General features: G+C 46.1%; 1 protein-coding gene across 2 annotated transcripts in view; it reads left to right on the top strand.

Annotated features, from left to right (window-relative positions):
* The window catches only part of SDC2 (syndecan 2), an 86,317-nt gene that overhangs the window by 924 nt on the left and 60,000 nt on the right, over window positions 1-25,393 (top strand). The window contains exon 1 of one of the 2 annotated variants that reach the window (XM_070940441.1): window positions 24,116-24,332. The exons of the other annotated variant lie outside the window; for it this stretch is intronic. Coding sequence (XP_070796542.1) covers window positions 24,141-24,332 — 192 coding nt within the window. The 5' untranslated portion in view covers window positions 24,116-24,140. Of the gene's footprint in view, window positions 1-24,115; window positions 24,333-25,393 lie in introns of those variants that run through there. 2 annotated transcript variants of the gene reach the window in all.

Here is a 25,393-nt window from a genome sequence, read left to right as displayed (position 1 = left end):
AGAAAGAGGCGCCGCGGGACGGGGATCAATCCGGAGCGGGAGGAAGGATGAGACGCCCCCGCTGTTCCCACATCTGCTGCGCAGAAGTTTTGCGAAGGTCATTTGCAAAGATCAAAACTTTTTAAACAGGAGGGGCGCCCTGCTTAATGGTATGTGAAACGGGGGAGAGGGGGAAGGGCAGAGAGAGCCATTATATTTTTATTTGACGGGTGGAAAATGTTTTTTCCTCCTGGGATTTGGCGGGGTGATGGTGGTGGAAGCAGGCTTTTGAACTGGAGATTCTTTATGGATAACTCTTGGGATACGTTTTTATTTAAACAAAAATCTGCCCGAAAATTGCATATGGAAAAAGATGGGACAAGACAGAAAAACGGGTCGGGGAAAAGAGAGGAGCGTAAAAACAATATGTGAAGGTGGGAGGCCTGAGTGTTAAAGTGATGATTTAGCACTCCAGTTAAACTGTATGGTGTATTTATCATTCAGACCTCTCCTTCCTTGCTTCAGTCTGTTGAATTCAACGGAGGACTCTAGGAGAACATGATACCATGGTGATTCTGAATGTGACAGTTTTTGGATGTGTTTGCAGATCCAGTCTGGCATCACTGAGTTGTGTTTGATAGATCCAAATGGAAATTTGGATTATGTTGGGAAGAGGTGGATTCAGTTGGGTTGTTTTTTTTTTTCCTTCTGGAAGGGAAAAAGGGTGATGAACAATCATATTGTTTTTCTTGTAAATTAGAGGACTTATGAGAACGCTGGAATCATAATTCATGATTTTAGGGAAATAATATTTTTTAAAAATAATTAGGGTTTTATTTGCAGTTGTTGGCTCATTTCCAAAACCAGTAGGTTTCATCTTGTGAATACTCAAGAGTAGCGAATTATACACTACTTTTTTCCCCTACAATAATACACAAGAGTAGTGAATTATACACTACTCTTGTGTATTATTGTAGGGGAAAAAAGGACATCAGAGAAGAAAGACAATGTTTTGCAGGTCTCTTCAAATATTCTCTGGACTTTGTCAAAGGGTTTATTCTCTGGCAAGGATGGATAAAGTTGTGGCAAAAAAAATAAATCTGAATCTATTGCAGAGGAAACTGTGTCCTCCATTGCCCAAATTCTTCTGTGGAGAAGTTGTTGGAGAGAAAGTCTCTTTGATGGATAAAATCCCTGATGATCTCTGCTGGTTAAAGTGCTTGTGCCCTTTGAGAATATGAGTTCAGCTGCAGATCTTGAACATGCCTTTGTGGTTTATTCCAGTATATTTGTGGAATAATCAAAATACTGTTGCCTTATTCTTCTAGCGTTTCTTTTCCCCTTGTTCAAGGTTAGATGTAGTTCATCTTATGTTGAATCTGAGAAATTTGCAATAGATACTGAATTTCACTCTCTGGAGAAGAATGCTTGTATTTGTGATTCTCCATTTGTAATGCAGGCATCACTGCTGAATACCAAGAGTGAAAGCCCAGCTGAAATCTGAGAATGCTACAGACTTTCCTTTTCCTTCTCTGTGTTTTGATGTGGCCTTAATTTTACTTTCTCTGTTCTTACATAGTTTGATTCCCCCCATATGTCCCCCCAAAGAAATGAGGAGAATCCCTCTGCATAGCTTAAAATATTGTTTCGTCATTGAATTCTTTTTTTTTATATGTTAAAAATTACTTTAGTAATCTTTACATATAGTCAAACATGTCCTTCAAACTGGTTTTAGATATTCAGTTTGCTGTAATCAGTTACTATAACTGGTAGCCAGATCTTTAAATATTTTATATAACACATCTCTTGTGGTGGTGACTGGGAGTTGGATTGAATGTGGAGAGAATTAATTGTGCTTATACAGAAGTCATATGATCCTCTATTTACCTCAGATATGTATCTCTGAGTAAACTTAATGAGATGCATATATGTTTCTTGACTTAGGACCAGGTACCTGAAGGAGCATCTTCTCCCATGTGTGCCTACCTGGACTATAAGATCATCTAAATTAGGTATCTTCATCAAAGGAGATGAGGTGGGCCTTTCCAAAGAGGGAGGTTTTTCTTTGGTATTATCCTATTTTTGGACTTTTTTTCCCAGAGAGGCTCTGGCGCCTACGTTGGCATTATTTTATTACCAGATAAAGACCGTTCCAGGTTTTTTAATTGATTTTTATTTGATTATAATTCTTAGTTTTTGAAGAACTGCCATGCTGTTGCTTAGTTCATATGGTGTTTTGATCAATCAGAATAGAGCTGGAAGGGACTTTGGAGATCTTTTAGTCCAACCCCCTGCTCAAGCAGGAGACCGTATACCATTTCAGATAGGTGGCTGTCCAGTCTCTTCTTAAAAACCTCCAGTGATGAAGCACCTACAACTTCTGAAGGCAAGCTGTTCCACTGGTTAATTGTCCTCACTGTTAGGAAGTTTCTCTTTAATTCCAAGTTGCTTCTCTCCTTGATTAGTTTCATCCATTGTTTCTTGTCTTACCTTTTGTTGCTTTGGAAAATAAGCTATTATATAAATGGGTATTCTGCCGCCAATAGCCTCCCACCGACCAGTACGCTCCCACAGAGAGGGACTCCTCAGGGTGCAGTCAGCCAGGCAATGTTGGCTGGCGACCCCCAGGGGGAGGGCCTTCTCTGTGGCAGCTCCTGCCCTCTGGAACAATTTGCCCCCGGAGATACGAAGGATATCAGATCTCCGGGTCTTTCGCCGTGCCCTAAAAACTTTTCCATCAAGCAGGGCTGGCGTGAACCCCCCCCACCCACCCTTTTCTAGCTTTTTTAGTTTTTTAAATTGTCAATGGGTTTTAGTTTGAATGTTTTAAATTTTGGGGCCAAAGTCATGAAATTCTTTTAAAGATTTTAAATTTTGTATTGGTATGTGTTTTAGTTTTGGCTGTGCACCGCCCTGAGTCCACTAGAAGAAGGGCGGTATACAAATTGAATAAAATAATAAATAAATAAATAAATAAATAAATAAATAAATGAATGAATAATGAATAAATAAATAAATAAATAAATAAATAAATAAATAAATACAGTTGACCCTCTCTTCTTTGTGGCAGCCCCTCAAAACACCAGAATACTGCTATCATGTCCTCCCTAGTCCATCTTTTCTCTAGACTAGCCATACCCAATTCCTGCAACCGCTCTTAATATGTTTTGGTCTCCAGGCCCTTAAACATCTTCGTTACTCTTCTTTGCAAAGTCTCAACATCTATTTTGTAATGTGGTGACCAAAACTGGATGCAGTATTTCAGGTGTCGTCTTACTAAGGATTTATAAGGTGGTACTATTACTTCAGGTGATTTTGATTCTATGCCTCTGTTTATACAACTAAGGATTGTATTGCTTTTTGGCTGGTGCCACATATAGGTCTCTCTCACAGTTACTGTTTTTGAGCCAGGTTTTGCCTAATCTATATTTGTACTTTTGGTTTCTGCTGCCTAGGTGTAAAACCTTGCTTTTCTCCACATTAAATTTCATGTTGTTGGATAGGGCCCATTGTTCAAGTCTGTCAAGATCTTTTTGGATCCTGAATTTGTCTTCTGGAGTGTTGGCTATTCCTGCCAGCTTAGTGTCATCTGCAAATTTGAAGAGTTCCCATTCTATTGTTTCATCTAAGTCATTTATGAAGATATTGAATAGTACTGGGCCTAAGCTTCCTTCCTTCCTTGTAGATGTAGTACAGTTAAGGACTATTCGTTGAGTACAGTTTGTCAGCCAGTTACAAATCCTTATGCTGGTGATGCTATCTATCCTACATTTTTCTAGTTTACCAAGAAGTAGGTTGTGGTCTGTTTTGTTGAATGTATATTTCATATAAACATATCAAATATTTTATTTTTCATTTTATATGAATATTTCATTTTATATGAAATATATTTATTTCATATAAAGATATAAAATATTTCATATTTGATTTGATTTTATCATATGTTTTTACTCAGATTATATTTTTAGAGTGTTTTGTATGTTACCCAGAGAGTTTCAGCTACTGGGTATTTTAAATAAACAAGTGGAATATATTAGACGATTTTCAGTCTTAATTGTGGAAAATTGAGCATTGGAAAGGATACTTGTCAATTTCATCATGTTGAAAGTGAAAAATGATAAAGGAAATAATACATATCTGCTGTACTCCTGTTTTGGATTAACATCTGTACATTTTTGTGAACAGTAATCTAGTTTATAGATGTGAATGTGATTTTGAATTGTATACCCCAAATTGGAATCCTCATTATATAAAAAGTTGACACTATCAACTACCCCAGATTTACAGTCTAAGAATGATGAGATTTATATGCATTTTGCTTGTGAACTGGGTCTTTATTGATGTAATAGAAAAACCGATCAATGTAATTTTGCATGATCAAGATTTAATGCTGCATTTAAAAATAATACTTTTAAAAATAATACATATAAACAGAACAATATGTGTAACAGGTACATTGAATTGGATTGAAATTACCTGATGTTGAACCAATAGTAGTAAGAATTCCATGTGAGTTTTGTAGGAGACCATACCCCATAACTGACCATGCAGCTGAGAATATTCTTCTTGAGAATTTTGGCCCTTCTTTATGGGAGTTTGTGTTGCTTCAAAATCAGCCTCAAAGTAGTTCAGCTTCACAGTATCAATGATGAGTCCATGTATTGTGGGTTCACGTATGATGTATCTGAGGCTGAAGCAAAAATGGTCATTTTATTTGAATCGTTTTATCTTAAAAAGGGCATGTAAGCCACCCATTCTCTCGCTGGCAAAAATTTAGTTCTTGTCTCCTCCCCTTTCCTCAAATTTCAGCTGCTATAGCAGGGGGTGGCTAGGTAATTCTGGGAATTGAAGTCCATAGATCCTAAAGCTGCCAAGTTTCGACACCCCTGTTCTATAGCATTGTTCTCAAAGTTTTAAGGTGAAATCTGATTGTATTCAAACTCTGAAGAATGGAAATGCCCTTTGGGAGGTTTTTTTTTGGATAAACAGAAGGAAATTCCTCCATCTGGTCTCTTCCATATAATCCTAACTACAAGTTGCATCACCCTGAAGCACCAAGCTGGTTACTGTCCAAGACGTGAGGTACCTATTCAGATAACTCTGAATCACGTTTAACAAATGTTTATGTATATTTGCTTTGAAGTCTCTGTGAAATCATTGGGGACTGTGGTTCAAGGGAATATCTGGAGGAGTGTTTTACTGACTGCATTTCTGTTCAGCTTTCTCACTTCAGCTTTCTCAGGTTTTTTTCTGAATTAAATGCAAAAAAATCCCCACAGTTCTGTACAATTTCTATTTTATCACTTACAATTGACAGCATAATTTCATACAGATTTCCTCTGTATGGCTGGAAGCATATAGTCTTGACTCAGTAATGCTATGGTTGTGGTATCGATTCTTATTTTCAAATGTATAAACACAATTCTTTGATATATTAAACCAAAAAGTTATACTTTTCCATATCTAGTTATTCTTTTCTGATTTGTTTTGTTTCCGTTTCTTTGGAAAGGTACACAAGTTCTAGTCCACAGTTTTTTTAAAAAAAAAACAAACAAACAGAAGGAGAGTTGGTTTTTTGGCTGCAGTTACAAGAGAAATAAGGAATTACAGACGTTGTGGTGTGTTAAATGAGGGAGCATGTGTTGCGAAGAAAATTGTATCAGGATTACAGTAAATGCAGAAAGCCATCAATTGTGGTGGCAGAACTGTGGTAAAGTACTTGGCATCCTCTCCTTCAACTATATTTGGATGTCTTCAAAACATACACGTTGCCACCACAGAGTGTTTGTTCCAGCTGCAGAATTGTTCCTGCAGGCAATTATGAGGATATGATTTCATCAGCCACAGCTATACACTGTGATGACAAAGCTCAGTCTTTGCCAACCTGGTGCCCACCAGCTATGCTGGGATATCTACTTCCAATATTTCCAGCTAAGTTGATGTTTAATAAAGGAGTGATAGAACATTCCTGTTCTCCCTGCTCTTTTATCTGGCCAGTTGTTAATGTGGTTTGACACTTCTTATATATGGGAAACCAAGTGCTAAACTATTATCTTCGTAATCTGCCAAATCTACAATATTTTATTGTTGAAGTCAATACCCATAATCAATCAAAAGCTAAGGAATTATGAGAGTTAATCTAATAAAGGTTGGGATGCTTGTTAACCCAGTAAAATGAATGTTTATGAGTGCAATTTTAATTTATTACTATTTGTGACTAGAAATATGTGTCCTTTCCTTCCCAACTGAATTCCTCTGAAAATTCTCTGCATTTTACACTGCAGTTTAAAAAAACACTTTCATTGTTATTAGCAGTTTTGTTTTTTAAAGTCAAAATGATGGCCTCTCTGGGAGCAGAAGGGAAGGCAGAAAAGAGATCCATGGAGAAGTTGTGATTTCACCTATGGGTGGCCCTGATAGTAGACAATGTGATTCCAGTAGAAGATAGTCCTCATCTTATGACCACAGTTGGGACTGGGAAATTCATTGTTAAGTGATGTCATTAAATGAGGCATCACGTGATTGCACTCTTATTTTTATGACCTTTAGTGCTGCAGTCATTAAATGAATAACCATGGTCATTAAGGGAGACATCACATGATCACAATTTACAACCTTCCCTGCTGGCTTCCCCATTGACTTTGCTTGTCAGAAGTTGGTTGGGAAGATAGCAAATTGTGATCAGGTAACTGCAGGACACTGCAACCATCATACATGTAGCTAGTTGCCAAGCACATGAATTATGATCCATGGTGCGACAGTTGTAACTCTGAGGACAGGTGGTAAGTCACTTGTTTCAGTGCTGTGGTAACTTCAAATCATTGTTAAACTGGTTTTTTTGAATGGTCGTAAATCAAGGACCACCTATATGTAGCTCAGGGCTAAACTGTGAAATCCTTGATGTTCTCTGAGGATTGTTTGGTTGCAGTTGTAGTTCTAGTTGGGTAAGCAAACAACCAAGCTCAGAAAGCATCGGAGACTCCATAGACAAAATGAGGCAGGTGCCTCAGACAGCAGATATTAGGGTGCCGGAGAGCAGAGCTACGAGCATTCTTGTTATCTGTCCTGCATGTCCTATAGCCGTGCTGGTAAACCTATGGCACATGTGCCCAAAGTGGCACGCAAAGCCATATCGCCCGGCACGCACGGCCTTGTTTGTCTTCCGGTTTTCTGGTGTGCATGTGTGTGCAATGATCAGCTGTCCTTTGTGCATGCGGCAGTGCCGAAAACCAGGGTGCGCATGTGCGCCGGCCAGCTGATTGTTGGGTACGCATGCACACCAGAACCCAGAAGTTCAGCTTTTCCAGAGCACAATCCCTTCGTGCACGCCAAAAGCTGGCCTACACATGTGTGTTCGGCCAGCTGATTGTTGGGCACATGCATGCTAGAACCCGGATGTTCAGCTTTTCCGGAGCGTGGCATTTCCATGCGAGTGCCAAAAAAATTCACCATCACTGTCCTATAGTCACTTTGTAGTAAAGTTCAGCTATCACTCTAGTTGACTTCTTTTGGGGGGATATGGGAGGGGTGAGCACCATGGTTTGGGTTGGCCCTGTCTCTCTTGCTGCATATGTCACTTGAGGATTATATTTGTATACATTACAAATACATTAAGTATTTTACTTAATACTGTACATTCAACATTAATCTGAGAGATCCACCACATTTTTGCTTAGATTTGTCAGACAGGTAGAAGCTTTGAAAAGAAGTCCTTTTAAGTTCTGCTGAAATATTTCAAAGGGCCAGATGGAATTCATTTCTTCTACTAAGAAGTGGAATGCCGTTTATATGCACCCAGAATGACACCAGCCAAACCCAAGATTGAGATATTAGGAAGGCTTGAAGCAGTCCTGAGATTTGTAGAAATATTAAGAATTTTTAGAGAAAAAACTGAGGGCTATTATGGGGCATTAGAGCTAACGTTTGAGAGAGAATACATTCCCTTTTCTTCGGAGACAAAATAAATAGAAAATCATAAGAAAATTTATTGTGGAAGTGCCCCACCTATGGAAACTTTTATCCAGATATTTTCTTTGGTATCTGTTTTCTGCCACCATCTGAAGAAGTTTATAATTAAATGGATGTTTGATGAGAAGAGGAGAGGAGAGTTGAAGAGAAGAGAAGAGAAGAGAAGAGAAGAGAAGAGAAGAGAAGAGAAGAGAAGAGAAGAGAAGAGAAGAGAAGAGTTGGAAGGGACCTTGGAGGTTTTGTAGTCCAACCCCTGCCCAGGCAGGAAACCCTACACCACTTCAGACAAATGGTTATCCAACATCTTCTTAAAATTTCCAGTGTTGGAGCATTCACAACTTCTGCAGGCAAGTTGTTCCACTTATTAATTGTTCTAACTGTCAGGAAATTTCTTCTTAGTTCTAAGTTGATTCTAGAGAAGCTTATCCTATTTGTCATTAACTCTCTTTCTTTCAGTAGTCCTCTCAGGCTATTTTATGAGTGGAAGGGCGGGAGGATAATTTCATTAAAAAATTACTGTTTTATTGTTTGTTTGCTCTTTTGTTTTGCTAACTGCGTGGGGCCACTCATTTAAAGGGGGGGAAGTGCAGCATTAAATATTGTATGAGTTAAGTAAAGATATGGTATATCCTGGAATATGAAGTACTATAACTGAACAGAACCGTTGTGTATGGCAAGATATACAAGCCTCCTGTTTTGAACAGAATAATATAAGGATGCTTTAAGTCTCAAGTAGGGGTTTGAACCAGGGCAATTTCAACTCTGTTTCTTCTTCCTAATTAAGATGAAATGCTTTGGTGGTCTTTAGATGGATTAATGAGAGCCTGTCACCTATAATAATTATGATTATTATTGTGATTGTAAACTGATTTGTATATTGGCAGCAAGCCATGGAGAAGACCAGGAAATTAATGGTAGTGAGTTTGAATAATTATTTGCTCTAACTAGAGGAAGGAGTGAATGTAAACATATAAATAAATAGCATAGATAAATAGGATTTCTTGCAATTTTCTATTTCTTTATGAGGGTTTTCCACATGAAAAAGTCATACGCGGATAGTATTTGGACAATTGTGTATTCATTCACAATTCATTCAATTATTCTTAAACTATTTTATTTTATTTTATTTATTAAATTTATTGGCCACCGATCTCACCACAGGGTAGTATTGCCATAATACATCAGTTAAGTTTTTCCATTCACCATTTCCAATGTTCTACTTGTGAGAAATAATTATTTATGTTGTAGAGGACATAAAAGGGGACTTGGCCCCTTTTCAAAAGCACCCTTGTCATCTTATTGAACATCACTATTTCTTTTAAGCTATGCTGTTCTTTGAAGATGGAGTGATGGCATTTAGTCCCCCATGAGACACCACTTCTGTAAAAGTAATAAAAATCCCCTTTTTTCTGTTTGTCTCTCATCTTAGTTGAGTGAGTAGTTTGAGTTCACTTCAACACACAAAGTGCTGTGACATGGCTTCCTGTTGTAACTGGGGCTGGAGGGTGATTTCAGGGTATTATTCTCTGAACAATATTTTGTTTTGTTGACCATAGTGTCTGCTCACAAGGCAAGGGAGAGCTTGATGATCTGCTGCCCCAATAATTTATTCTAAGACTTCCCATGAATCAACAGTTCTCCAAAGATAACATCATTCTTGTTCACAGTAAAGCATAATTTGCAGCCCTCTTGAACAAAAACAACTAAATCATTTAATATGTAATAGAGATCCAGTTTGGTGTATACGTGGTACACGACTTAGAACAATTCATTCTCCTCCAGTCGGGCACGGCATTCAGGATGGGTGGTGACTTGGTAGAGTTGCTATTGGACCGGGTTAAGTTAGAAAGTCGGAAGTCCCTCCTCCTGCCTGCTGACTGACAGTTTTTCGACTCGGTCGAGTCAGGACCGGTCGTGTTTAGGGAGACTTCTGCAGCCTTAACTAAAAAAAAAAAAAAAAAAAGGCGAAAGACATCGGAAGGCAGAGATTCAAGCGAGGCGACTTCTCAGCTCAGCGTGGCAGCTTCTTAGCTCCGCTGTGCCTCGCTAGGTGGATTTGCCGGCTGGCGATCCACCTGCCACGCGCACGAGTTCGCTCCGTCGCGTCGGCCATTCTGCCTTGCAGCCGAGAGGAGCGCTAATTGGCATCGAGCGCCGGCTGCTTAATTATTGGCGCGAAGACTTCCCGCGCTATTCCAGTGCTTTGCCGGCTGGCTAGCACTCGGATTGCCATTTGTTTGCTACGGGAGCCTCTGGACAGCGGATCGAGGCTCACAGTAATAGCGGCGGCAACGGGAGCTCTAGAAAGACGGCAACGAGCCTCATTGGGACAGCGCTGGCCTAGTTAGCGCGGGAGCGGCCTCTGCTCCGTTTTCAAAGTGCTACGACCGGCTGGCTAGCACTCTCCCTCTATTGCCCTGACCTCTACTCTGGTTCAAGTGCTACGACCGGCTGGCTAGCACTCTTCTTCTATTGCCCTGCCCTGACCATCTATCACCGTTTGGACGCAGTGAGTACAGGGTGACTGCAGTGGCCTATTAATCTGTGAAGGAGCCTCCATTTTGTGTCATACTTGGAACCTTGCTTGTCCCAGCGGCCATTTTCTACAGGCCTCTATTATGGCTGATTCCATTACTAATAAGGGCAGGAAGGGAAAACGCCATCACCATCAGCGTGACCCTGAAAAGGAGATCCCCTGTGACTCTCAGGCTAAGAAATCTAGAACTAGTACTTCTCAGGAACCTCCTAGGTCCAGGGATGAACAGAGGAGGCACAAGGCCATAGAAAAAGTATGTAATAAAGCAGCCTCGGCCTCTAAAGGGATTCCGGAGCCTACCTCAAATTCAGAGTCTCTTCAGGCTTCTTCTAGAGGCGAGGCCTTATCCCTATCCAACCCGATACCTCCCCTTTCCCCAGATATCTCCGTTACAGGGGATTCCTGGGTACCTGACACTGCCACAGTCTTTCCTACTGAGATTACTGGAGTAGGCCTCTCCCAAGGGGTTCACAACTCAAACGAGGTCTCTGGTGAGTCGGAAGATCCTGAGCTGCAGGCCTCTCAGACTCATAAGCTGGATGTCACCCCAGCCTTAGCTCGGTTAATTGCTGATTCCATACCAGGGGTTACAAGAGAAGGCATCATCTAAAGTTTCAGAATACTTAAGCCACCGAGCTCCTTCAGTGAACTCTCAACCCTTGCAGGCCTCTGCTCATGCTCCTGACAGGGCAGCTTCCCCTTCTAGGGACAGTCAGGGATCCCTTTCGGGGGAGGAAGACCAGGCCGTTATAGAAAATGATTTGTCGGAGGACGAGGGCTTGGAGCCTGATCAACCCTCCTTTGTCGGTTTGTTCCGGCCCCAGATGTTTAGATCTCTCTTGCACAAAGCACAGATCACCACAGGGCTTGGCCTTCCTGCAGCCTCTGACCAGCCTCAACCTGGGACTTCAACGTCTTCTTCCTCCTTATTTGAAGTGCCTACAGTGCAGGCCGAGATAGTCCCAGCTCCTAAATTATTTACAGATGTTTTGCAGAGGCAGTGGAAGAATCCTAGCACAGGGCCAATCCCTAACAGCCTGGATAGACGCTTATTTAATGTGGCGGCGGAGTATGCCTCTCTCTTACAGATCCCCTCCGTGGACGCCCCGGTGGCAGCTTTATGCTCTCCTTCGCCTTCTTCGGGTCCCGCTGAGGAGTCCCTTCGTCCGGAGGAGAGGAAAGCGGAACGTACCCTCATCAAGGGCCACCAGGCGGCTGCCTGGTCCGTCCAGGCTTCTTCCTCTGCATCATTCTTTAACCGAGCGTCAATCCTATGGCTCAAACAATTGCAAGAGCGGATACCTGCCTCTGAGGTGAGAACACACCAAGACATTAACAAGATTCTGGCGGCAGTTGAGTATTCTGCGGACGCCACGTTGTCTGCAGCCAGATTTTCGGCCAAGGCCATTGGCTCCGCGGTAACTTCTCGACGGCTGCTCTGGCTGAAATATTGGCAAGCCGACGTTCGTAGTAAATGGCGTCTGGCTTCTGCCCCGTATTCGTGTGACAAGCTCTTTGGCTCTGCTCTGGAGCCTCTCTTGATCGAGACCCGAGATCACCGGAAGATACTTCCAGCCATGTCACGAAGATCGGATGGTCGCTCATCGGGCTCCTTTCGTTCGCAGTCCTTTCGAGCTTCGGACGTCGGTTATTCCCAGCAGAGGTCCCATCGTGCCTTCCAACAACGTGGGACCTTCCACCACGATGCTCAGGTCAGACAAGGTCCTAGATATTCCCCCAGGAGAGGGCAGAGGGGTGGTAGGGGCCGTCCCTTTCGACGGTCTCGTTAGTAGCCCTTCTCCAGGGGAGCTTGGAGGTCGTCTGGCCCTTTTCTCCCAGGCCTGGGAGGAGACGGTTTCTGACGCATGGGTATTAGAGGTCATTAAATTTGGCCTTTCCCTAGACTTTTTGTCCCGTCCCCCTGATAGGTTTATTCGTTGTCCAGTTTCCCTTGATAGCGCCAAAGGGCCCCTGGTCTCTGCGGCAATCCATCACTTGTTATCGATAAAAGCGATTGAACCAGTGCCTCCCTCCGAATTAGGGCAAGGATTTTACTCTAGGTTATTTTTAGTTCAAAAAGCTTCGGGGGGTTGGCGTCCTATCCTGGACTTGAAATCCTTGAACCGGCATATAACTTACCGCCGGTTCAAGATGCACTCCTTGCAGTCAATTTTGCTTGGCATTCGGGAAGGGGATTTTTTATGTTCCGTGGATTTAACTGAGGCCTACCTCCACGTCCCTATCCTTCCCGCACACCGTAGATTCCTTAGATTTTGTTTCAACAATAAGCATTACCAATATAGAGCCTTGCCCTTTGGGTTATCCTCGGCCCCAAGAGCCTTTACCAAAATAATGGCAGCCCTGATGGGTTATGTAGCTATGCTCCCTATTAGGGTGTCCTTTTACCTTGACGATGTTTTGATCTTATCGAGATCGTTACAGCAAGCACAGTCTGACCTTTCTAGGACCCTGCAAATTCTCCAGTCTCATGGCTTCTCGGTAAATGTCGCTAAGAGCCATTTATCTCCTTCTACTCGGATCCTTCACCTGGGGGCGGTGATTGACACCTTGTCTTCGGAGGTATATCTATCTCCAGACCGGGTTGATAGCCTTAGGGGTCTAGCTGGCCGAGTTCAGAGCCAAGGGTCTTCTTCTATCTTAGTTTTATCCCGGCTACTGGGAAAGATGGTTTCCACCTTTGGGATAGTCCCTTGGGCCCGTTTGCACAGTAGGGACTTACAATGGGCCCTGCTGCCCTTCCAACGCTCACACAGGGATTCTTCAACCATGACACTGGTGCTCCCTCCCTCGGTGATTCGGTCTCTGTCATGGTGGACGTCAACAGCAATTCTAAAGGGGTCCAAGTTCCGAGTACCGAGCCGTCTCCAAATCACAACGGACGCCAGCTTATCCGGCTGGGGAGCTCACCTGGGGCCCCATCTGGCCCAGGGTCTTTGGTCGGCACACGAGCGAAGGATGAACATCAATGTGCTAGAACTGCGGGCCATTTTTATGGCTCTAAAGGCCTTCGAAAACCAGGTTCTACGTCGGGACGTCTTGATCTTAACCGACAATGTAACGGCCAAGGCGCATGTGAACCGCCTCGGGGGCACCCGCTCCAGAACTCTAATGAAGGAGGCTCGGAAATTAGGCCTCTGGGCGGAGAATCACTTGGCGTCACTACAAGCGGCACATATCTCCGGAGTTCTGAATCGCACAGCCGACTCCCTCAGTCGGTCCCCAGTCGACCACTCAGAATGGTCCATCTCGCCTCGACTGTTTCAGGAAGTGGCCCACCGTTTCGGCCTCCCAACGGTGGATCTATTCGCCAGTGCCACCAACCACCAGCTACCTCGGTTCTTCTCCAGGTTTCCCTGTCCCGGGGCAGAGGCGGTGGATGCCCTGCGGAGTCCGTGGCCAGCCAATCAACTTCTTTATGCCTTTCCTCCAGTCAACCTGCTTCCCAGAGTGGTACGGAAGTTACTCCAGGAACGCGCAGAACTGATTCTCATCGCTCCTTCTTGGAACCGTCGCCCCTGGTTCGCAGATCTCAGATCCCTGTCAGTGGCTCCTCCTTGGCGAATACCAGACGATCTGTTGGTTCTCAAACAGGGACAGCTGGAACATCCAGATCCGCTCTGGTACCATCTCACCGCGTGGCGATTGAGCGGGAGTTTATGACAAGGCTTCCCCTTTCGGCCGGGGCTATTGCAACCATCCAGGCGGCTCGACGGGCCTCTACCACCCGCATTTATGATGCTACCTGGCGGGCTTTTTCTCTGTGGTGTGGAAGGCAGCTTATCTCACCGACATCTGCTTCAGTTCCCTGCGTCATCGAGTTCCTGCAGGAAGGCTTTGTGTCTGGTCTTTCTCCTAACACGCTTCGACGACAGGTAGCGGCACTTTCCACGGTCTTGTCCGGTTCCTCGTCTGATCCAATGTCACGGGATCCTCTGATTCGCCAGTTTCTCCGAGGCGCTACCAACATCCGCCCTCCGGCACTCCACCGCTACCCATCTTGGGATTTACCCAAGGTCCTCCGGGCTCTTACGGGTCCACCGTTCGAACCTCTACGGGACGTTTCTTTGAAATACCTTTCTTTCAAGGTCGCCTTTCTCGTGGCGGTTACCTCCGCACGTAGGATCTCTGAAATGGCAGCTCTGTCCATTCGTAAGGAGCTCTGTATCTTCCACCAGGATCGGGTGGTACTGAGATTGGATCCATCTTTCATTCCCAAAGTAAATTCTGTATTCCATCGAGCACAAGAGGTGGTGCTCCCTAATTTCTGCCCTAATCCTCGGCATCCTCTCGAAAAGCGATGGCATACCCTGGACGTTCGTCGAGCATTAAAAGTGTATGTTTCCCGTACGGCGACGTTCCGTCGATCGGACGCCCTCTTCGTATCCTTCTTACCAGCTTCCTTGGGATCAAAAATCTCCTCTACCACCTTGGGTCGATGGATTCGAGCATGCATTTCGGCGGCGTATGAGGCCTCGGATCTTCCAGTGCCACGCAGGATAACTGCTCATTCGACAAGAAGCGCGGCCACTTCGGCAGCTTGGTCTACCAGGGCCTCCATTGAAGAGATTTGTCGGGCGGCGGCCTGGACATCGCCTTCACCTTTTGTCCGCCACTATCGCTTGGACACGTTTGCATCGGCGGATGCGGCCTTCGGACGTAGAGTCCTACAAGGGGTTCATTCGACCTCCTAACTTGGGACCGGCCTCCTCCCTCCCGACTGGACACATGGCTTTGGTATGTCCCATCCTGAATGCCGTGCCCGACTGGAGGAGAATGGGCGTTGGTTCTTACCTGATACGCCTCTTCTCGGACTGTCGGGCACGGCATTCAGCCCCACCCTGCATGGGGAGCCCGGTCCCGGCACTTCTCTTCCGGGAGGGGGTTGGGGTCTTCTAATGTTGTTGGTTTCTCTCCCTAGACACGTCTTCCTGGGTTTACTCCCTCGTCTCAAAACTGTCAGTCAGCAGGCAGGAGGAGGGACTTCCGACTTTCTAACTTAACCCGGTCCAATAGCAACTCTACCAAGTCACCACCCATCCTGAATGCCGTGCCCGACAGTCCGAGAAGAGGCGTATCAGGTAAGAACCAACGCCCATTTAGCAACTGTTCGAAGATATGACAGTGCTGCAAAAAGAGACTTACAACTCGTTCTCACACTTAACAGTCGTCATAGTCCTTGCAGTCACATGATTAAAATTCAGGCCCTTGTTAACTGGCATGGATTGATGATGATTACAGCATCCCAGGATCATATGAACTGCCCCGTTAGCTTCTGAGTGTATGAGGGAAGCTGGATTCATTAAATGATTGCATGTTTCACTTAACAATCATGGCCATGGCAAAAAAAGCCGTAAAATTGGGCACAAGTCACTTAGCAAGGGAAGTTCTGGTCCCAATTTTCATCATAAGCTGCGGACTACCTGTAGCGCTTAAGGCATCAGGCTAGAAATCAGGAGATTGTGAATTCTAGTCTGCCTTAGGTATAAAGCCAGTTGGGTGACTTTGGGCTAGTCACTTTCTCTTAGCCCTGGGATGGAGGCAATGGGAAATCACTTGGCAAGAAAACTGCAGGGACTCCAAGAATTGGACATGATTGAATGGAAAAAAGAAAAGTAGCTGCTTGTTGTTTTCAGTTCTGTATTAATTGAGGAGCAATATAAAAAGAATGTAACTATCTTTAAGTGCCAAGCATTTTCTTAAGGGAAAATCATATGCAGAGAGTTAAGCCTTCAGGGACCTATTTCCAACAAGCAACGAGAACTATTTTTGTCCGGTTCTTGGTTTGCGTTATGTGAGCTATTAAGAAATACATAAAAACTATATGCATTCATATTACTCATAAATATCTAAAAAGAACAAAATAGTTATAAGGCTGGGTGTTTTTTTTAAACACACTAATGCACAAACTTTAGCCCAGTGCAAGTAGCTTTAGATCAAAGGTAAATGTATTTTGGTAGCTTCGCTAAAATTTGTAAAACTTCCCGGTGCGTGCATGTGCACCGGGTGGCTGCTTTTCCAGTTTCCCGCACATGTGCGCGTGTTCCTGTTTCTGCACTCAGTGCCGAAAAGGTTTGCCAACATTATCCCCATTTCACTAAGTTACCATTAAAGCTACTTTATGCTGAACTCAATGAACTTGGCCAGAGTAAACAGATACAAGATTACATAATTAATCAGAATTTTGTCCCTGTTAAAATAGGTGAGGACCAGTGGTGGGTTTCAAAATTTTTTATTACCGGTTCTGTGGGTGTGGCTTGTTGGGCATGGCATGGCTTGTTGGGCGTGGCAGGGGAAGGATACTGTAAAATCTCCATTTCCTCTCGATCAGCTGGGACTTAGGAGGCAGAGAATAGGTGGGAGTGGGGCCAGTCAGAATTTTTACTACCTGTTCTCCGAACTACTCAAAATTTCCACTACCGGTTCTCCAGAACCGGTCAGAACCTGTTGAAACCTACCTCTGGTGAGGACTCACAAATGTTTTAGTGGAAATGAGGTTCTGATTAATATAGTAGTTGCAGTAGAAAGTTATTTCAGGCTGAGTTGAACTCTCAGTTATGTTTGACATGGCTGTACATACCTCCATAGTTTTAAACCAAAAATTTGTTCAGGAATGGAATTCTAAGGAAAACAATGGAAAAGCAAGGTTTAATGCTCTCTTTAAGCTACATTGTCCACACTTTGCTAGCTGTTTAATAAAAAAAAGCAACTATGCAGGACCAAAGTATGTGACTAATGCCATGTTTGGTTTAACTCATAGTTAAGATCCTAAATAATTTACAGAGAGAATAAAATGCACAGAAGGTTGATTTTCACAAAAGTGCCTTGGATGTGGTGAGACTCCTTGATTCTATCTACTTCAGTTCCACCCTCTGTAACAACAATATGAACAATCAGCTCAGTTTCATGTATTAATAAGCTATCTTTGTATATCTGAGCAAACCCAATATTTGATTATGTAAACAAAATATATGTTGTGTAAAACTCATCTGAAGAACTATGTTAAGCCTTCTTTAAACCTTTATACAAGTCTATGCTTTTTTTTTTTTACATTATGATAACTTACTCATCTTTATTATTTTGTAACTAGTAATATCTCCACTGGTTTAAAACAAATAGAAAAAAATACACTTTGAGATGAAGCCCTCACTACATATCTGTGATTTGAGCAGAACTAAAGATTCACATTTCTATTGCCAGTAGCTTGCATTATTGCCTCAGGCAATTTTCCAATCATGACAGTCGAGCTGACACCAATACGCTCAATTATACAAGTTGATCATAGCCCACTAGCCATGGACATGTGGTACATCATCCTATTTTGATGCCTGTTTGACATTTAAAGTTGAAGTTTGTCAAATAACAATCCAATTATATTAAGTAGCAGAAATGTTATGTTTGGTCTGGTGGGTCAAAAGTTGCATCATAGATCTATCAATACTCCTGTTATTCCTGAGATGTAATTTATTTACTTCTGTCATATTGGCTCCAATATGTATTCCTATAGTATGTAGGAATTGCTCTTGGATAAAAAACAAAAAACAGCTAAGACACATTCGTGTTAGGTTATTCTGCCAATTTGACGTTTCCCATAAATACATTTGATTGATTCCAAATGAATCTGAATGAAATGGTAAAAATAGGGATATGAAAAAAATTGTATTTGTTTTAAAGCTTTTATATTAAGTGGTGTTTCACTTCATGGAGGCAGAATTGCCACCCCAGGATAGATCTTTGAACTAACATTATTGTTGTTTTTATTACTCTGAGAAATTTTTATATTCAGAATGCTTCCAGTTTTTTGTGGGTTTGCACATTATTTCTTTAGCCTAGTCTTTTTGATTATTACTTAGCTACGAGGCTTGGCATTTCAATTGTAATATGAGCTTTAAAATAAAGAAATGACATGAATCATGCCAGAGACTAAAGGGATGTCAAACCCTTGGTTTTTCTCATTGATCGTGGGTCCGGCGGTCAGGTTTGGGTTTACACCCCTTCCGATATGATGGATTGGGTCTGCTAGCTGGAAAGCTCCTCCTCCTGCTGTTGCCTTCCAGCTTTCAGACTCAATCCGATTTGGATAGACACGAAAAAATTGAGCTGTGACTTGATCGCTATTCCCATGATCAATAATTTGGTATTTTTATTATTTCTCAAATTTCCTAGCTTAGTTAGTGTTACTTTTAGGCACCAGCTCCTTGCGGTTTAACTCCCAGCGAGAAGGGCTTCGCACCCAAAACCGCTGAGGATCTCCTTGCGGTGGGGGTCGTAGGCTCCCTTGGGTAGAGCCTCCCCTGGCAACGCGAAGGCTTCACCACCGAAAACGTTGCCAACGGCCATTTCGGAGCCGTTAGAGCCTGCCTGAGCCAAGCCTCTTGCGCTCCGCTTAAAAACAAAAGACTTCCAGCCGAGCCTTTTGTGCCGTTTTAAACGGCGATCCCTGCCCCCTCACGCTAATCAGGAGCGCCTCGCTGGTTGCAGGCTTCGAGCTGGAGAGCGCGGCCCCTTAACGAGCGCCTCTCGGCTAATCCACAAAAACCGCTCATTCTCGGCATCGCGCTCCGCTGCCTCCAAACACCTCAGCAGCAGCGCGGAAGGCTCCCTGACTGCCGGACGGCAGCCACAGCAACTACAGTCTCCTGGACGTCGCCTACCACAGCGGACGAGCCGGAGACGTGGCAGCAGGACCTTGGACCAGCTAGAGTAAGTCTTCCAGCTGGACATTGGGGGATTGGGGGCCCTGTCCCTTTAGGCCTTCTTCTGACTGTTACCTCGTGGCGAGCCTCCATTTTGCCTGCTCATTCCCCCGGCCGCCATTTTGTTTAGATTTCGCTCTTAGTGAGGCTCCCATTGCTTATTCCTAGGATGGCTTCTTCCAGACTGCCCAAGGCTTCGAAGCATGGCATGCCAGACGGCCAACAACCGGGGACATCCTCCTCTGTTCCGGCCAAGTGCTCTAAGAAATCCTCCTCAAAAACATCTGATTCTAGATCCAAAGAGGAGTTGAGGCTTCACCAAGCCATCGAATGCTCAATACAAAAAGCGATTCAGAACGCCTCCATTAAGGAGGTGGAAAGCCCTGCTCCTCTCTTAGTCCAGGCCTCTACTCCATCAGGCCCCATAACAACACCCCCAACCCAAGCCCCAGCCTTATCCCCAGATGGGGATCCCCTCAATCTACCTACTCAAGGGCAAGTTAGTAAGGAACTCTTTGGAGCTCCAGAGGATGAGATTCCCCCAGTGGTACAGCCTTCTGTACCTGCCTCTGTCATCCCCAATTCAGACCCTCAAGCGGGTGGAGAAAAACCACAGACACCTGTGATTTCACCTTCCCTTGCGGCCTATATCCAGCAGGCCATTTTACAGGGCATAGCAGCGGACTGGCAACGCCGCACGGCTTCTTGGGTCTCTGAATCCCCATCTCTCATCGATGTGGAGGGCTCTGTTTTTAACACCGACAGAGGCCATCTCGTAAGCAGGGCCCCTTCCTTGGGCGCCTCCGCTCAAGCCTCTGTGGCTGGGGAGGATTTGAGGGATCCAGATTTATCTGATGACGATGATTTATCCCCCGACCAACCATCCTTTGTTGGTCTTTTCAAGCCCCATATGTTTAGGTCCCTTTTGCACAAGGCCAAGGTCACTACTGGCCTTTCGGCTGCACAACCCGGCCCTTCTTCCAGAGAAGGGACTTCCTCAGCTGTCCCCTTGTTCGAGGAACCCACAGTGGAGACAGAGGAAATTCCAGGTCCCAAATTGTTCCGAGACGTTCTTACCAAACAATGGGGGTCTCCTGCCTCTGGCCCCATTCCCAACTCCTTAAACTGACACATTTATAATGTGGCCCCGGAGCTTTCCTCCCTACTACAGGTTCCTTCGATTGACGCCCCTGTGGCCGCGCTGTCAGCAACCTCAAACATCGCTGGTCCTCCGGATAAGAGCCTCTGCCCGGAGGAACGTCATCTTGAACACGCACTCGTCAAGTCTCACCAAGCCACAGCATGGTCAGTCAAGGCCACCATGGCGGCCTCCTTCTTCAACCGAGCATCCATCCTCTGGCTGCGACAACTCCAAGGTCGTCTTCCAGTGGCTGATACACGCTCACATCAAGACATCAATAAGGTATTAGCGGCCTTAGAATACTCGGCTGATGCAATCCTTAACTCCTCTCGCTTTGCTGCCAAGGCCATGGGAGCTTCAGTCTCTGCCCGTAGATTGCTGTGGCTTCGACAATGGCAGGCCAACGCCAAGTCAAAGTGGCGCCTCGCCACTTCCCCCTTTCAGGGCCCTCTCCTGTTCGGTGCCCCCCTGGAACCTCTCCTAGTGGAGTCCAGGGACAAACGCAAAATCCTACCTTCTATGTCCCGTAGATCTGTGCACCAGGCCAATTCTTCCTTTCGTCCCTTTCGGGCGCCCGACAGTGCTTACTCAGGTCCCAGGTCCCAACGACCCTTTCAGGCCCGTCAGTCGCGTCCCCAGGACCGACAGGGGTTTCCTTCCCAGCGGGGCCAGTTCAGGCATTCCTTTCGCGGGGGTCGGGGGCGCCCCTCCCGCAGATCATGCTGACTGCACGTCCAACCCTCTCATTGGCGGCCGCCTGGCGCTCTTCGCCAGCCAATGGGAGGTCACGTCCTCGGACACTTGGGTCAGGGAGACGGTCAGGGTGGGCCTCTCCCTAGAATTCCTCTCCACCCCTCCAACGCGATTTCTGCGGTGTCCGGTCTCCAGGGATCGGACATCTCGGCTCCGGATGGTGTCAGCTATCCAACATCTTATCGAAATTCAGGCCATAGAGCTGATACCTCCGGGGCAGCACTCACGCCTGTTCGTGATTCAGAAGTCGTCGGGGGGATGGAGGGCAATTTTGGACCTCAAGTCTCTGAATCGACAGGTCGTATACCGTCGATTCAAGATGCAGTCCCTCCAATCCATCCTGGAGGGCATCAGGGTAGAAGATTACCTCGCATCAATTGATCTGACAGAGGCGTATCTCCATGTCCCCAGCCACCCCCTTTTTCGCAAGTACCTCCGGTTCTGTTATGCGGGTCGTCGTCATCAGTATCGGGCCCTTCCATTCGGCCTCTCCTCGGCCCCCCAAGTTTTTACAAAATTAATGGCCGCGCTAGTGGGCCACCTCCGAATGTTTCCCATCAGGATCCAGTTCTATCTCGACGACCTTCTGGTCCAGTCCAGCTCGGAGGTTCTAGCGCGCCAGGACCTGGACACCACCCTCCAGGCCCTGGAAAGCCATGGGTTTTCCGTCAACCTGGCCAAAAGCCACCTGATGCCCACGACTCGCATACAACATCTCGGGGCCATCATCGATTCTGTCCAGGGCAGGGTGTATCTTTCTCAGGACCATCTCTCCAGTCTGCGGTCACTGGTCGAGTCAGTGTTATCAGGGAGACCTGTTTCCCTGGCATCACTGTCTCAGCTCCTGGGAAAGATGGTCTCCTGTATAGGGATCATCCCGTGGGCACGTTTGCATTGCAGGGACCTCCAGTGGTTCCTGCTCCCATTCCAGAGGAAACGACTGGCGACCTCCAACCGCTCAGTCCTCCTCCCACACAAGGTCCTCCTGTCCCTCAGGTGGTGGATTTCAGGGGCGGTTCTCAAAGGCCGGGAATTTCGAGAACCACACTGCTTAGTTCTAACCACAGATGCCAGCCTTCAGGGCTGGGGGGCCCATCTAGCCACCTTCATGGCCCAAGGTCAATGGACCCAGGACGACCTGGGTCACAACATAAATTTTTTGGAGCTACGGGCCATCCACCTAGCTCTCAGGGTATTTTGGGACAAGGTACAGGACAGACACATCCTCGTACAATGGATGGACAATGTGGCCGCCAAGGCCCATGTAAACCGCCTGGGGGGGACCCGCTCTCGCTGCCTCATGGCGGAGGCCGAGAGACTGGGAGCCTGGGCGGAGAGACACCTGAGGTCCCTCCGGGCCTCACATATCTTGGGGGTAGCAAACGTCCAAGCGGACTGGCTCAGCCGAGCAGCAGTGGACCACGGAGAGTGGAGCCTGAACCCGGATCTGTTCCGGAGGATTACGGACGTCTTCGGCTACCCAGTCTCGGACCTGTTCGCCACCCGGGCAAATCGCCAGACAGAGAGGTTCTTCTCTCGATTCCTGGAGCCAGGGGCAGAGGCCGTGGACGCTCTCTACAGCGACTGGCCACCCGGCCGCCTCTACGCCTTCCCTCCTCTGCCCCTGATACCCAAAGTAGTCAGGAAGATGCTCCTCCTGCGTGCGGAACTTCTGTTGATCGCCCCTTATTGGCCGTGACGCCCTTGGTTCGCGGACCTCCGAGCCCTGTCAGTCGGTCAGCCGTGGCATCTTCCTCAGGGCGACGTGGTTCTCCGCCAAGGATCCCTCCTCCATCCAGACCCTGCTTGGCTACAGCCAGCCGCCTGGCGGTTGAGCGGCAATTGCTAGGCGCGGCTAGGGTTCCGGACCGGATTGTCACCATTATCCAGGCCGCCCGTCGACCACAAGAATCTATGACTCTACTTGGAGATCCTTCTCATCCTGGTGTGTCCAGAGGTCCATTGTCTCCACGTCGGCCACTACATTACATGTCTTGGAGTTCCTCCAGGATGGCTTCGAGGCAGGTTTGGCTCCTAACACCTTACGCAGGCAAGTGGCTGCCCTTTCTACCATCCTGTGTTGTGGGTCTAAAGGTTCCCTTTCGAGCTGTCCCCTTATACGCTTGTTCCTCAAAGGAGCTTCCAACCTCCGCCCTGCGCCCATCCATCGCTATCCCTCCTGGGATTTGCCCTGCGTTCTAGACGCCTTAACTCGGGGTCCCTTTGAACCTCTTAGGGAGGTAGCTCTCCACTTCTTATCCTACAAGGTAGCGTTTCTCCTGGCCATTACCTCGGCCAGGCGTATCTCGGAGTTGGCGGCCCTCTCAATCAGGGCCGATTTATGCATTTTCCAAACCGATATGGTGATCCTCAGATTGGATCCCACGTTCCTCCCTAAGATAAACTCCCCATTCCATCGGGCTCAGGAACTTATCCTGCCTAACTTTTGTCCCCATCCTTCCCATCCCTTAGAACGGGCGTGGCATACCTTAGACGTGAGGAGAGCCCTCCGGATCTACATCCGTCGGACTTCTTCCTTCAGGAGGACGGAGTCCCTCCTGGTCTCCTTCCAACCTTCCACCATGGGCCAAAAAATATCATCAGTCACAGTTGGGCGTTGGATTAGGGCGACAATAGCCACAGCCTATGAGTCACAGGCTCTCCCGGTTCCTCCCCGTATAACGACCCACTCCACTCGCAGTGCGGCCACTTTGGCTGCTTGGGTCACTCAGGCCTCCTTGGAGGAGATCTGCCGGGCTGCAGCCTGGTCGACTCCTACCCCATTTATTAGTCATTATCACCTAGATAGATTCACTTTGGCGGATGCGGCCTTTGGCCGCAGGGTGTTACAGCAGGTCCACACAAGGTCCACGGATGCGACCTTCGGCCCGGGCTTCTCCCTCCCTATAAGGTTGGCTTTGGTATGTCCCAAACCTGACTGCCGGACCCACGATCAATGAGAATGGGCTTTGATTTACCTGAAAGCCCCTTCTGATTGTGGTGGGTTCGGCGGTCAGCCCCACCCTGTTCTGACCCGGACCGATCCGGCATGGTCCTGGGGTTTCCTTTCTTCTCTTTCAGCTCACCGTGTCGGTCTGCTCCAAATCGTATTTCTTCAGAAAGCTGGAAGGCAACAGCAGGAGGAGGAGCTTTCCAGCTAGCAGACCCAATCCATCATATCGGAAGGGGTGTAAACCCAAACCTGACCGCCGGACCCACCACAATCAGAAGGGGCTTTCAGGTAAGTCAAAGCCCATTTTGGTTTTTTTTTTACGTATTTGCTGAGTTTGGCATTAGCTTTATGTTTATAGTCTCACTTGTGTATCTAGCAGCCTGATGTACAATTGGATCTACCTCCAAGTACAGATTTCGGTTGAGTAACAGCCCAACACTGTGCATGTTTATTTGAAACCTGAACCTCTGACTCAAAGAATCAAACCTAAATTCAGCAGGACTTTTTCTCTTGGGGCCACCCAATTTGTGGTATTTGCATCATTTCTTGAAAATCTTTTGTGTAGTATGTCCCACGTTATGTTCCATTGGGAAAGCTTAACTAGCTTTTCTGCTGTATAGATGTAACAGAACCTTCCCTGTAATTTTTGGCAATATGAGAGAAGGTTTAGCTGCAAAAAAACTTTGAACTAGAGACTTACTGTGTACGGTAGGGTAGTAATAGCAATAGCACTTAGACTTATATACCACTTCACAGTGCTTTACAGCCCTCTCTAAGCGGTTTATAGAGTCAGCATATTGCCCCCAACAATCTGGGTCCTCATTTTACCAATCTTGGAAGGATAGAAGGCTGAGTCACCCTTGAGCGGGTGAGAATTGAACTATTGGCAGTCAGCAGAATTAGCCTGCAATACTGCATTCTGACCACTGAGCCATCATGGCTCTTCCATGGGTAAGTCCCTAAAGGGCTTTAGGCAAGCTACTGATACTGATCTATTTTGCAGGATGATTGGAAGGTTAGTTAGATGTGACACAGTGGTGGGTTGCTACCGGTTCACCTCAGATCGGACAAACTGGTAGCGGTAGCGAGAGGTTCCACCCACCCATCCGGATGTCTCTGCGTATGCGCAGAAGCGTCATGCGCATGTGTGAGCGTGTGAGCGCCCACAAACGAACCGGTAGCGGCCGAAATTGAAACCCACTACTGATGTGACATCTAGGATTGGTACTCTTTTCTGAGTCCTGAATTGTTGCATATTCTCTCTTGGGCTACCCTCAATGATGAGGATTGCAAAATTCAGCAAACTCATCCAAGGGATTTTTTTTCCTGCAAAAACTTCAAAGTGTTCT

This window comes from Pituophis catenifer, unplaced genomic scaffold (assembly GCF_029215685.1).
Source record: "Pituophis catenifer annectens isolate HBS135680 unplaced genomic scaffold, rPitCat1.0.hap2 SCAF_3, whole genome shotgun sequence".
Classification (NCBI taxonomy): domain Eukaryota; kingdom Metazoa; phylum Chordata; class Lepidosauria; order Squamata; family Colubridae; genus Pituophis; species Pituophis catenifer.
The sequence above is the reverse complement of the archived record's forward strand: the minus strand, read 5'-3'. Positions and strand labels throughout refer to the sequence as shown.